This window comes from Oncorhynchus mykiss, chromosome 7 (genome assembly GCF_057628025.1).
Source record: "Oncorhynchus mykiss isolate SJ-2025 chromosome 7, ASM5762802v1, whole genome shotgun sequence".
NCBI lineage: Eukaryota > Metazoa > Chordata > Actinopteri > Salmoniformes > Salmonidae > Oncorhynchus > Oncorhynchus mykiss.
The window spans coordinates 52,426,113-52,441,510 of NC_143028.1; the positions used below are offsets into that span (position 1 = coordinate 52,426,113).

Genomic DNA, 15,398 nt, shown 5'->3' on the forward strand with positions numbered 1-15,398 from the left:
CTGCACTGTATTTCTGATCAATTTGATGATATTTTAATGGATTTAAAAATATATATATTTCAAAAACAAGGGCATTTCTAAGTGACCCCAAAACATTTGAACGACAGTGTACATTTTGTGGGAAAAAAATATTTTACAATAGTTATTTTATTTATTTTTTATTCATCTATCCTTCAACTCCTCCCATCTAGTTCTGATATCGATCCAGCTTGATTTCTACTTGCCACATATTTTGAACTGTGCTGTTTCAAAAGTTCTGAACCTACATACAGTGGGGAATACTTGTTCTCCCCACTGTACGTTTTACGGACACAGTATATTTTACTTTAGTGATCTTGTTGTTATTAGTCCCACCCTTCAGCTCCACACAACCCCTCGCATCTATCTCTTAACACCATCCACATTGGATTTCTATTTGCTATATATTTTTCAACTGTGCTGTGGTGTTTCACAAAAGTTCTGAACCTTTCTGTTCTCATAGTTTCTACAGATTGTAATTTAAAGGTAAACAGTTTTGCTTAAAGTATTATTATATTATTGATCGATTGACTGACTTTTCAAATCACCCAGTAGTGCTATCTGCATTTAGCTGCACGTACCAGGTTGCAATTCTTCAGTCATTCCTGGACCTGCGATCAAAAACAAGCTCCATACGGACAGTAACAAACAAAAAAATCGCAATAAAATCTGCAAAATATTTCCACCAATATTAATATGCAGGACTTTAACTTCATATAGACACCATCACCACCACCGCAAATTCCACAGCACAGCACAGCACAGCACAGCACAGCACAGCATGCCCTAGTCCCAGTCAGTCTACCACTTTCTCTCTATCGGTATTTCTGTCTCTCTGTCTATCTATCCTACTCTTTTTCTCTTTCTACGTTCAAACTACTCAAAGGGTTCTTCCATGCCATACACTAATCTGAAATGAAATCTCTCTCAGACCAGAGAGTATTTTTCTCTGTGGTTTCTTTCCTCTATTATGGAATGGATGAGTTTCTGCATGCTGTGGGAGCTTTGATGGGACTGAGCAGGATTGTGTTAGGATTGGTCTCTGGATGACATAGGTACTAAATCTGACTCTACACTGTCAACAATCTCATGTTGTTTTTATGGTAACTTACTGGCAGTCAGGTACCTGCAAGTTACTATAAATAAATAACATTACATTACTGTAAACTTGCTTTGGAATTTATTTACATGGAATTCATAGTTACCATGAATACAGTAGTTTACAGGTAACTAAATGGCTGCCAATAAATTACGTTAAAAACAACAGGATTATTTTGCAGGGTACTCCTGCCTCGTCCCGTATGAGGGAAGAGGGGTGTTATAGACAGCCAGAAATTGTTGTATGAAACTTATGCACCACATTCACTCTCTTTCTGACAGTGTATGTAGGTGCTAATTGTCCTTCTGACAATCTGTTATGCTCTCTTTCGCTCTGTCTCCCATTCTTCTTGGTGCATATTATGTACCTCTACCAGTACTGGTGGTCTGTTAGACAGAGGATGTATTAGATCTCATCAGGGCTTTCTATGCGTTGGTTACCGCTCATCTCTTTATCTCAGCCATTTAGACAACACACGCCCAGCTCTTTGCACTTAAAGGGATTCTTTCACTTCAATGGAAATATTAAATGACTTGGAAATTGAATAAAACGGTAACACTTTACTTGACACCCAGTGTCAAAACGCGTTGTGACAGGGTCATAAACATGTCATAGTATGTCATAACAGCTGACATAACTTGTCAAAATCTAAGCCTTAAACAGCTTGGAAAATTCCAGAAAATGATGTCATGGCTTTAGAAGCTTCTGATAGGATAATTGACATCATTTGAGTCAATTGGAGGTGTACCTGTGGATGTATTTCAAGGTCTACCTTCAAACTCAGTGCCTCTAAGCTTGACATCATGGGAAAATCTAAAAACAATCAGCCAAGAACTCAGAAAAACAATTGCAGACCTCCACAAGTCATGTTCATCCTTGGGAGCAATTTCCAAACGCCTGAATGTACCAGGTTCATCTGTACAAACAAAAGTACGCAAGTATTAACACCATGGGACCAAGCAGCCGTCATACCGCTCAGGAAGGAGATGTGTTCTGTCTCCTAGAGATAAATGTATTTTGGTGAAAAAAGTGCAAATCAATCCCAGAACAACAGCAAAGGATCTTGTGAAGATGCTGGAGGAAACAGGTACAAAAGTATCTATATCCATAGAAAAATGAGTTCTATATTGACATAACCTGAAAGGCCGCTCAGCAAGGAAGAAGCCACTGCTCCAAAACCGCCATAAAATAATCAGACTACGGTTTGCAACTGCACATGGGGACAAAGATCGTAATATTTGGAGAAATGTCCTCTGGTCTGATGAAACAAAAATAGAACTGTTTGGTCATAATGACCATTGTTATGTTTGGAGGAAAAAGGTGGATGCTTGCAAGCCGAAGAACACCATCCTAACCGTGAAGCACGGGGGTGGCAGCATCATGTTGTGGGGGTGCTTTGCTGCAGGAGGGACTGGTACACTTCACAAAATAGATGGCATCATGATGAAGAAAAATTATGTGAATAAATTGAAATCACATCTGAAGACATCAGTTAGGAAGTTAATGCTTGGTCGCAAATGGGTCTTCCAAATAGACAATGACCCCATTAATACTTCCAAAGTTGTGGAAAAATGGCTTAAAGACAACAAAGTCAAGGTATTGGAGTGGCCATCACAAAGCCCTGACCTTAATCCCATAGACAATTTGTGGGCAGAACTGAAATAGCGTGTGCGAGCAAGGAGGTCTACAAACCTGACTCAGTTACACCAGCTCTGTCAGGAGGAGTCGGTCAAAATTTACCCAACTTATTGTGAGAAGCTTGTGGAAGGCTACCTGAAACGTTTGACCCAAGGTAAACAATTTAAAAGCAATGCTACCAAATACTAATTAAGTGTATGCAAACTTCTGACCCACTGGGAATGTGATGAAAGAAATTAAAGCTGAAATAAATAATTCTCTCTGCTATTATTCTGACATTTCACATTCTTAAAATAAAGTGGTGATCCTAACTGACCTAAGACAGGGAATTTTTACTAGAATTAAATGTCAGAAATTGTGAAAAGCTGGGGTTAAATGTATTTGCTTAAGGTGTATGTAAACTTCCAACTTCAACTGTATATGTATATCTGTGGCCTCGTTCATATTTTGTGTGTGTGTGCGATGCGTGTGCGATGCGTGTGCGATGCGCATGTGTGTGTGTGATGCGTGTGTGATGCGTGTGTGATGCGCGTGTGTGTGTGTGTGTGTGTGTGTGTGTGTGTGTGTGTGTGTGTGCATGTGCGTGCATACTTGAGTGTGTGAATGGGATAACTGTGTTGTCTGTGATTGCCACATCTGATGAATCCTGATTGGAGATGGTCTGTGTTGGCAGGCAGGAAACAGATGTGCAATGTACAGCCCAATTAATTCCTCTCTCCCTCTCTCTTGCTCTCTCTCACTCACTCACTCACTCACTCACTCACTCACTCACTCACTCACACACACAGACACACACACACACAGCCACATATCTCTGTGGCCGTTTATGTGTTGCCGGGGCGATAGAGTCATATCATCTCCATGTCACCCAGGCATACAAAGAAACACTCCTTGGATCCCACAGTAGAGCTGACAGCAGCCAGTCAATCACTTTAACCTTTTATCCTACTGTCACAACACATTGAAATGCCATCTCATATACCATACGGATCATAATCTAGTCAAGTCACCAGCTCTCAAGTCTCACAAATGTGCAGAGGAACCGCATCAGGTGTGCCTGATTCATTATGTGAAAATTTCCTCTCTAACAGGGATATTACTGGAGAGAAAATGTTAGTTTCCCATTAAAGATGAGAGTGGGAAAGAAGATGTTGATGGGAAGATGGGATAATGAGAAAGGCTAATTAAAGCAGGGCTTCATGAGTTCAAGGACAATTTCAATTTAGCAGATAAAGATGAGAGGATGAGCGGTTGACACGGGTGAGACGTCCAAGATCTTAATTACTGCACTGTTTGGGTCTCATGGGGAGGTGGGGATGGGGAGGGCTGAGGAGAGCAGAGGTGGTGGGTCTCTTTGTGAAGCCTCGTCTTAGCTGGGGCCAAGTTCAGTTGGCTCTGGCCAAAAGCTCTTCCCAGGTCATCTCTTTCCATTTCAATAACCCAGACACTCACATAATGCATTTAGCTCTAAGCCCCAAGGATGGATACATACAGGTACACACACACACACACCTGCACCTCATTGCCAATTACTCTATTTGACCTGAGTTCAACATCAGTAGAATCACTTGAAAGTTGTGGAGCTTTAATACATTTAAATGTGGACTAGGAATAGGACTTTTTGTCTAGCACTGAGTGTGTAACTGTTTGTCTGCGGTTACGTGTGTGAGTCGACTATTCCTGGTCACAGCTGGATGGGGGGTGGGGTCATATAAAGGTTATCTATAGAAGTGAAGACTTCTTCCTCAAGGAATAAGTTTAAGTGTAGCCATTGCTTGTGCTCCCTCTAGACAGCTGGGCTAATCCTATGATGTTACTTAGCCTGTACTGTTTTCTGGAATTAGACAAACATTCTGTCAGAGCAGTTAAAACATTTGTGACACCAAATGTATTTTGGAAACCTTGGATATTCAGGACCGTCTCTTTCCCCCTTCCTGACTAACTTTATTCTCTTAACCCTTTCCCTCATTCCATTTTCTCTCTCTCCTTTCCCCTTATCCTCCTTCCTCTATCTCTCCATGTCCTGCAGTGGGATGCTATAAATGAGATGGATGAGTATTTCAGTCCCATCCACACGTACCAGGTGTGTAACGTGATGAGTCCCAGTCAGAACAACTGGCTGAGGACAGGCTGGATCCCTCGTGACGGAGCCAGGAGGATCTATATCGAGGTCAAGTTCACCCTCCGGGACTGTAACAGCATGCCTGGAGTCCTGGGAACTTGCAAGGTACAAGGGATCGGAGAGAGTGGTTGGGAATGTGGGGTGAGGGAGGACGGGAGGGAGAAAGAGATGAAGATAAGTACGTGTTTTGCTTCAAAGATCAACACAGACTATTGGCAGCTCTGTCTTTGATCATTTCTTTGTGTGTGTTATGATGAGCAGGAGACATTTAACCTGTACTACTATGAGTCGGACCGAGCTGTAGGCACGGCCATCAGAGAGACCCAGTTCACCAAGATCGATACCATCGCTGCTGATGAGAGCTTTACTGGAGTGGACCTGGGAGTCAGGAGACTCAAACTCAACACAGAAGTATGCTAACTTATTTGACTTTCATGTTGTGACTGAGCAGTGTTTCAGCGCTGTGCTTCTCCTGCACGGAGGTGTCCATGGTGCTGAAATGGGTGCCTTTCACAGTGCCACCCCTGACTTTGCTCCCATTCCACATTTACTGAAACGTTTTGAGATGGATTATTGTGTTGTATTGTCCTTTGTCTCCTCCCAGGTTCGAGGTGTGGGCCCCCTCACTAGACGAGGCTTCTACCTGGCGTTCCAGGACATCGGGGCGTGCATCGCCCTGACCTCTGTCAGGGTGTACTACAAGCGCTGCTCAGGCGTGGGCCGCAACCTGGCCGTGTTCACTGACGTAGTGACGGGCGCTGACTCCTCCTCCCTGGTGGAGGTCAGGGGTAAGTGTGTGGACCACGCCGAAGAGAGAGACACGCCCAAGATGTACTGCAGCGCTGAGGGGGAGTGGCTGGTGCCCATCGGGAGGTGTATATGCAGCGCTGGGTTCGAGGAGCACAGGGAGTCCTGCATCGGTGAGTCACACTCTGAATTAGGGATGTATTTGGCTCTCTTGTTTTACATTATGTTACTGTCCTGCTTTTTTTTTAATCGTACTTTACTTTACCTGTGCCAATCTGTGTGTTTATGGTCAATGTTCAGCCTTGGACATTTTCTGTGTGGTTCAAGTTCTTTCAAACCTATAATACTAGTCCAGCTATCGCTAGGTTGAATAGCTCGTAGTCCTGAATAATTTTTACATTTTTAAGATGATAAGCTGTCATGAAAGATACTCAAGCTTTTATTTTTTCATTCCTTGTCTCGCTTAAACTTTTGTTTTGTTTATTTTCTCTGATGGACTGACTTCATTTGGGGACATGTGCATATTTTAGGTTGCCAGGGTTTTGTTAATTAAAAACTATTAATCACAGGCGTTGGATAATTAAACGCGTTCCGTCTGCATAATGTGCTGAACGAACGAGGCTGGTTCACCGGTCTTGTTTCACACACACACATCTCCACTCATCTAAATACCTGTTTACTGTACCTGTTTACAGTACCTGTTTACTGAACCTGTTTACTGAACCTGTTTACAGTACCTGTTTACAGTACCTGTTTACTGAACCTGTTTACAGTACCTGTTTCCTGAACCTGTTTACTATACCTGTTAACTGTACTTGTTTACTGTACTTGTTTACTGTACCTGTTTACAGTACCGGTTTACTGTACCTGTTTACAGTACCTGTTTACTGAACCTGTTTACTGAACCTGTTAACTGTACTTGTTTACTGTACTTGTTTACTGTACCTGTTTACAGTACCTGTTTACTGAACCTGTTTACTGTACCTGTTTACTGTACCTGTTAACTGCCTGAAGGACACACACTCACCTGCGAACAAGGCATTGACGGCTCCTGGCAAACACACACACACACACACACACACACACACACACACACACCACACACACACACACACACACACACACACACACACACACACACACACACACACACACACACACACACACACACACACACACACACACACACACACACAGTTTTGTTATGTTTTAGATGCTTATCTCATGAATCTCTCCATTTGTCTATAGTCAAGACATCATCCTAGTGCTTTGTAGTAGCAGTAGTGGCTGTAGTAGAGAGCTGACGTGTGTGGAGGACTCGTCTCTCTGTGACCAAACTGGGTCACTGTGCTAATTCACCTCTCTCCAGTCACGCACATCCCAGGACACGACACGAAACGAGACGAGTCGTTGCCATGCAGACAACCATGAGCACGAGAGAGAGAACCCGAGAGAGAGAACGATAGAGAGCGAGATGGGTTAAGTGGATAAGCAGTATGTATGCAAGAGAAAATGAGTGTGTGTATGTGTGTGTGTGTGTGTTTAAGGGGTTCTTCCCTAAGGCTCACTAGAGCCCCTGGGTTTCACTGTAAGAGTGAGATCATCTGTCTGAACGATTGCATGATGTCGCATTAAAGGTGTCACAGAAAGGAAAGAGTCTAAGTAGAAAAGAGTGAAGAGAAAGATAGAGGGAGGACAATGGGAGAGGAGAGACAGATCCCTCTCTTTGACATAGGAGGCCGGTTGACAGCTCTCTTGTCACGGTTAAAGTGACATTCGAAATAGCACATGTCACTTCTGTGAGTGTGTGTGTTTGTGTGTGTAAGCCCACACCAGGGCTTTTGACTGCCGGGGGAGAATGGAGTAAAATGGCCCATACAGAGAGATAGAGATAAGGCGAGAGCAACCGTGGACACACTGATATGGGCACACACACTTAGCCTGATCACATCCACTCAAGTCAACCAGCCTATCTGACCTTGTTACATAGAAAGAGGTGGACACACACACACACACATAGACAAGCAGAGAGCGAGAGAGCGAGACAGAGAAAAAGCGAGAGAGACAGCGAGACAGACGGCGAGAGAGACAGACTGCGAGAGAGCGAGAGAGACAGAGAGACAGCGACAGAGAGACAGCGACAGAGAGACAGTGACAGAGAGACAGAGAGACAGCGACAGAGAGACAGCGATACAGAGAGACAAAGAGACAGAGATACAGAGAGACAGAGAGACAGAGAGACAGCGATACAGAGAGACAGCAATACAGAGAGACAGAGAGACAGCTATACAGAGAGACAGCTAGAGAGACAGCGAGAGAGACAGAGCGAGAGAGACAGCGACACATCGATAGAGCGAGAGTGAGACCGAGAGAGAGAGCGAGACAACGAGACAGCGAGAGACAGCAATACAGAGAGACAGCGATATAGAAAGACAGAGAGACAGCTATACAGAGAGACAGAGAGACAGCTATAAAGAGAGACAGAGAGACATCTATACAGAGAGACAGAGACACAGCGATACAGAGAGACAGAGAGACAACGATACAGAGAGAGAGACAGCGAGACAGAGAGACAGAGAGACAGAGAGGCAACTATAAAGAGAGACAGCGAGAGACAGCTATACAGAAAGACAGAGAGACAGAGAGAGAGACAGCTATACAGAGAGACAGCGAGACAGAGAGACAGCTATACAGAGAGACAGCTATACAGCGAGACAGAGAGACAGAGATACAGAGAGAGACAGCTATACAGAGAGACAGCGATACAAAGAGACAGAGAGACAGCTGTACAGAGAGATAGCGATACAGAGAGACAGCGATACAGAGAGACAGCTATACAGCGAGACAGAGAGACAGCTATACAGAGAGAGAGAGAGACAGCTATACAGAGAGACAGCGATACAGAGAGACAGAGAGACAGCTATACAGAGAGACAGAGAGACAGAGATACAGAGAGACAGCTATACAGAGAGACAGCTATACAGAGAGACAACTATACAGAGAGACAGAGAGACAGCTATAAAGAGAGACAGCTATAAAGAGAGGCAGAGAGACAGCTATACAGAGAGACAGCGATACAGAGAGACAGCTATACAGAGAGACAGAGAGACAGCTATACAGAGAGGCAGCAATACAGAGAGACAGAGAGAGAGACAGCTATACAGAGAGACAGCTATTCAGAGAGACAGAGAGAGAGACAGCTATACAGCGAGACAGCGATACAGAGAAACAGCGATACAGAGAGACAGCTATACAGAGAGACAGAGAGAGCGACAGCGATACAGAGAGACAGCTATACAGAGAGACAGAGAGGCAGCGATACAGAGAGACAGAGAGACAGCGATACAGAGAGACAGAGAGACAGCTATACAGAGAGACAGCTATACAGAGAGACAGCGATACAGAGAGACAGAGAGACAGCGATACAGAGAGACAGAGAGACAGCTATACAGAGTTAAAGAGAGACAGCTATACAGAGAGACAGCTATACAGAGAGACACCTATACAGAGAGGCAGAGAGACAGCTATACAGAGAGACAGCGATACAGAGAGACAGCTACACAGAGAGACAGAGAGACAGAGAGAGAGACAGCTATACAGAGAGACAGAGAGAGACCGCTATACAGAGAGACAGCTATACAGAGAGACAGCGATACAGTGAGACAGAGAGACAGCTATACAGAGAGGCAGAGAGACATCTATACAGAGAGACAGCGATACAGAGAGACAGCTATACAGAGAGACAGAGAGACAGCTATACAGATAGACAGCTATACAGAGAGACAGAGAGAGAGACAGCTATACAGAGAGACAGCTATACAGAGAGACAGCGATACAGTGAGACAGAAAGACAGCTATACAGAGAGACAGCTATACAGAGAGACAGCGATACAGAGAGACAGCTATACAGAGAGACAGAGAGAGCCACAGCGATACAGAGAGACAGCCATACAGAGAAACAGCTATACAGAGAGACAGTGATACAGAGAGACGGAGAGACAGTGATACAGAGAGACAGCGAGACAGAGAGACAGAGAGACAGCGAGACAGAGAGACAGCGATACAGAGAGACAGAGAGACCGAGAGACAGCTATACAGAGAGACAGAGAGACAGCTATTCAGAGAGACAGAGAGAGAAACAGTGAGAGAAAGAGGCAGCGACAGAGAGTAAGAGAAAAAGCGAGAGAGACAGAGAGACAGCGAGCGACAGAGACCGAAAAAGAGAGAGAAAAAAAAGAGAGAGACAGAGACAGAGAGCGACAGCAACAGAGACAGAGAGACAGTGACAGAGAGACAGAGACAGAGACAGAGACAGCGACACAGCGACAGCGAGAGAGAGACAGAGACAGCTAGACAGCTAGAGAGACAGCGAGAGAGACAGCGACACAGCGACAGAGAGAGAGCGAGACAGTGAGACAGCGAGAGGCAGCGATACAGAGAGACAGAGAGACAGCAATACAGAGATACAGCGATACAGCTATACAGAGAGACAGAGAGACAGAGAGACAGCGATACAGAGAGACAGCTATAAAGAGAGACAGATAGACAGCTATACAGAGAGACAGAGAGACAGCGATACAGAGAGACAGCGATACAGATAGACAGAGAGACAACTATACAGAGAGACAGCGATACAGAGAGACAGAGAGACAGCTATACAGAGAGACAGCTATACAGAGAGACAGAGATACAGAGAGACAGAGAGACAGAGATACAGAGAGACAGCGATACAGAGAGACAGAGAGACAGCTATACAGAGAGACAGCGATACAGAGAGACAGAGAGACAGCTATACAGAGAGACAGAGAGACAGCTATACAGAAAGACAGCGATACAGAGAGACAGAGAGACAGCTATACAGAGAGACAGCGATACAGAGAGACAGAGAGTCAGCTATACAGAGAGACAAAGAGACAGCTATACAGAGTGACAGAGAGACAGCTATACAGAGAGACAGAGAGTAGGAGAAAAAGCGAGAAAGACAGCGAGACAGCAACAGAGAGACAAAGAGACAGCGAGAGAGACAAAGAGACAGCGAGAGAGACAGAGAGAGAGGGAGAGTAGGAGAAAAAGCGAGAGAGACAGAGAGACAGCGAGATAGAGAGACAGTGACAGAGAGACAGCGACTAAGAGACAAATCGACAGCAACAGAGTGACAAAGACACAGCGAGAGAGACAGAGACAGTGAGAGAGACAAAGAGACAGTGAGAGAGACAGAGATACAGCGAGAGAGACAGACAGAGAGAGAAAGAGACAGAGAGAGAGAGACAGAGAGACAGTGACAGAGAGACAGAGAGACAGCGAGACAGCGAGACAGTGAGAGAGACAGTGAGAGAGACAGAGAGAGAGACAGTGAGAGAGACAGAGAGAGAGAAACCGAGACAGCGCGAAAGACAGAGACAGAGAGGGCGACAGAGACAGAGAGGGCGACAGAGACAGAGAGGGCGACAGAAACAAAGAGGGCGACAGAGACAGAGAGGGCGACAGAGACAGAGAGGGCGACAGAGACAGAGAGAGCGACAGAGACAGAGAGAGCGACAGAGACAGAGAGGGCGACAGAGACAGAGAGAGCGACAGCGTCAGAGAGAGCGGGATAGTAGGAGAAAAAGCGAGAGAGAAAGAGAGACAGCAAGACAGAGACAGCGACAGAGAGACAGCGACTAAGAGACAAAGAGACAGCAACAGAGTGACAAAGAGACAGCGAGAGAGACAGAGAGACAGAGATACACAGACAAAGAGACAGCGAGAGAGACAGAGATACAGAGATAGACAGACAGAGATAGACAGACAGAGAGAGACAGACAGAGAGAGACAGCGTCAGAGGGACAGCGACAGAGAGATAGCGACAGAGACAACGACAGAGAGACAGTGAGACAGAGAGACAGCGAGAGAAACAGAGAGAGAGAAAAAGAGACTGAGACGAGACTGAGAAGAGACTGAGACTGCGCGAAAGACAGAGACAGCGAGAGAGAGAGACAGCGAGAGAGACAGCGAGAGAGAGAGACAGAGACAGAGAGGGCGACAGAGACAGAGAGGGTGACAGAGACAGAGAGGGCGACAGAGAGACTGAGAGACTGAGAGACCACCCACCTATCTCAGTGGTTTAGCTCACTGCAATAGTAAACACCTTGTGAGTGTGTTTGTGTTTAACGCCAAAGGGTAAGTGCTAAGGCGTAAAACAAAATCTCAAACAACTTTCTATCCAGAGGTAGATGCTTATGCCCATCTACTATCCTGTCCAAAACGCTCTTGCAAAACCCAAACCTACTTGGGGGTAACAGCGCGCACTGTTGCCGTTAGTGGCCGGTTTCCACCTGATCTCCCAACGTCCTCAGACATGGATGGACGTCTAATATTGACGTATCATGGGTGACCTGGCTGCAGAAAACATAGTGAAAATTTGATTATGTCTGCAACAATGTTATGATCATTTCTGTATCATTTAATACGTGAGTATTATTGGTGAGGTCTTTTATTTTTTTTAAATACAGGTTCCTCTTTAAACGATGTTCAGCTTATAAAGGCTTAATAAAGCCCTTCATTGTGCCTTCATAAGCACCACGTGAATGTTTTATAAAGCCTCTATAACAGTATGTCATGCATTATAAAGGGTTCATACATTTGGAATAACTGTGTGACACAATTGCAAATGTCAAATGTGACATAACCCACTATGTTGGATATGATATAAACATGTGCTTTATAAAGGATGACCTGTTGTGCTGAAGGACGGCTTACGCTCTTAAGTGATGTCATGTTAGTCACATTACACCTAATCTCAGACACTTCCGCCCAAGTGCGCGGAATGTCTGGTGAACCAATGCATCAAACTTGGACTTCATTAGTTAGGGTTAGGTTTAAAATCAAATTTTAAGAAGATAAATGATGGAAATGGGCAGGGTTAAGCAATAATTATGACTTTTTGACTGTGTTAAGTAGTGACGATGAGAAATACTTTACTCAGTAAGGTCACTCCTATAGAATTCTATGGTCACTCCCACTAAGGCCAACTTTGAATGGTTGATATCCCAGGCTTATATGTGCTGTGTGTGCAATAGCCTGGGGACAATGTTACAACAAAAAACACTTACCTTAATGAAAGCCCCCAACCTAAAGTCATTGAAAGTGTCTTTCATCTGGAGCCAAGTTCGATGTTCCTCAGTACACGAACATGCACACAACAAATAGAGCCATATCGTGTGGTGTTGGTCCCAAGTCAGGTCTTTGACACATTCACCCACTCCTCCGCTGAAAGATCAGCCACAAAATGTTGGCACCATGTAACAGGTTGTAATCAAGCCCTGGTCTCCAGCATGGGAACAGAAGAGGAATACCTGATACAGTAGTCTCAGGTTGACCTTCTCCAAATCAACTTGGTTCTGACCCACACACAAACGCAAGCTTTGCAGGTCCATCGAGCCATTTAAATATCTATCCCACCCTACATTAACCTGTGGATCATGAGAGAACCTTCATAAGTCCTGAGAACGTTAATAACCTATTTGAGACACCTTCGGTCATTCATAACAGGTATATTTTCTGGGTGATGAAATATTGACTGGCTTTCATCAAGCTGCTCATTCAAGAAAAAGCTTCAAACTGCAACATGGTTCAGGTTATCAGTCAACCTACCAGGATACTTACAAACAGCACAGGAATTAAATCATCAACATCTATTGATCATGTCTTTACTAATGCTGCAGAAATTTGCTTGAAGGCAGTATTCAGATCCATTGGATGTAGTGATCACAATATAGTGCCCATATCTAGGAAAACCAACATTCCAAAAGCTGGGCCTAATATAGTGTATAAGAGGTCATACAATAAGTTTTGTAGTGATTCCTATGTTGTGGATGTAAAGAATATTTATTGGTCTGTGGTGTGTAATGAGGAGCAACCAGACGTTGCACTTGATGCATTTATGAAATTGTTTTTTCAAATCCAATCAAATGTTATTGATCTCATACACATATTTAGCAGATGTTATTGTGGGTGTTGCGAAGTGCTTGTGTTCCTGGCTCCACAACAGTGCAATAATATCTAACAATTCACAACAATACACACAAGTCTAAAATGTAATGAATGGAATTAAGAAATATATAAATATTAGGACGAGCAATGTTGGAGTGGCATTGACTAAAATACAGTAGAATAGAATACAGTATATACATATGAAATGAGTAAAGCAGTATGTAAACATTAATTAAAGTGATTAGTGTTCCATTATTAAAGTGGCTAGTGATTCCATGTCTATGTACAGTGGCTTGCGAAAGTGTTCACTCTATTGGCATTTTTCCAATTGTGTTGCCTGTTCCACTGGTGTACAGCAATTTTTAAGTCATACCACAGATTCTCAATTGGATTGAGGTCTGGGCTTTGACTAGGCCATTCCAAGACATTTAAATGTTTCGCCTTAAACCACTGAAGTGTTGCTTTAGCAGTTTGCACGGGGTCATTGTCCTGCTGGAAGGTGAACCTCCGTTCCAGTCTCAAATCTATGGAAGACTGAAACAGGTTTCCCTCGAGAATTTCCCTGTATTTAGCGCCATCCATCATTCCTTAAATTCTGACTAGTTTCCCAGTCCCTGCCGATGAAAAACATCCCCACAGCATGATGCTGCCACCACCATGCGTCACTGTGGGGATGGTGTTCTCTGGGTGATGGGAGGTGTTGGGTTTGCACCAGACATAGCATTTTCCGTGATGGCCAAAAAGCTCAATTTTAGTCTCATCTGACCAGAGTACCTTCTTCCATATGTTTGGGGAGTCTCTCACATGCCTTTTGGTGAACACCAAACGTGTTTGCTTATTTTTTTATTTAAGCAATGACTTTTTTCTGTCCACTCTTCGGTAAAGCCCAGCTCTGTGGAGTGTATGGGTTAAAGTGGTCCTATGGACAGATACTCCAATCTCCGCTGAGGATTTACCTCTCTGATTAATGTCCTCCTTGCCTGGCCTGTGAGTTTTGGTGGGCAGCCCTCTATTGGCAGGTTTGCTGTGGAGTCATATTCTTTCCATGTTTTAATAATGGATTTTAATGGTGCTCCGTTGGATGTTCAAAGTTTCTGACATGTTTTTATAACCCAACACTGATCTGTACTTCTCCACAACTTTGTCCCTGACCTGTTTGGAGAGCTCCTTGGTCTTCGTGGTGTCGCTTGCTAGTGGAGCCCCTTGCTCAGTGGTGTTAAAGACTCTAGGGCCTTTCAGACAGGTGTATATATTGTTGCACAATATATTTTTTAGGGGCTTCATAGCAAAGGGGGTGAATACATATGCACGCACCCCTTTTACATTTACACATAAAAAAAACATTTGAAACAAGTTATTTTTTCCACTTCACCAATAAAGACTATTTTGTGTATGTCCATTACATGAAATCCAAATAAAAATATATTTAAATTACAGGTTGTAATGCAACAAAATAGGAAAAATGGCAAGGAGAGTGAATACTTTTGCAAGGCACTGTATATAGGGCAGCAGCCTCTAAGGTGCAGGGTTAAGTAACCTGATGGTAGCCAGCTAGTGATGACTATTTAACAGTCTGATGGCTTTGAGACAGAAGCTGTTTTTCAGTCTCTCAGTCCCAGCTTTGATGCACCTGTACTGACCTCACTTTCTGGATGATAGCGGGGTGAACAGGCCACAGCTCGGGTGGTTGATGTCCTTGTGGATCTTTTTGGCCTTCCTATTACATCGGGTGCTGTAGGTGTCCTGAAGGGCAGGCAGTGTGGGCCAGATGGATTGCCAGATGAATTAATAAATATGACTTTA

At 44.1% G+C, this 15,398-nt stretch overlaps 1 protein-coding gene across 4 annotated transcripts in view; it reads left to right on the plus strand.

Moving 5' to 3' along the window:
* Positions 1-15,398, plus strand: part of LOC110528055 (ephrin type-A receptor 8) — a 124,092-nt gene that overhangs the window by 62,305 nt on the left and 46,389 nt on the right. For all 4 annotated transcript variants that reach the window (XR_005052617.2, XR_016497535.1, XM_021609840.3 and 1 more), the window contains exons 3-5: positions 4,785-4,982; positions 5,139-5,288; positions 5,482-5,797. Coding sequence is in view for 2 of the 4 variants with exons in the window: in XM_021609840.3 (XP_021465515.3) it covers positions 4,785-4,982; positions 5,139-5,288; positions 5,482-5,797 (664 nt within the window). In the remaining 2 variants the exon portion in view is untranslated. The remainder of the gene's footprint in view (positions 1-4,784; positions 4,983-5,138; positions 5,289-5,481; positions 5,798-15,398) is intronic.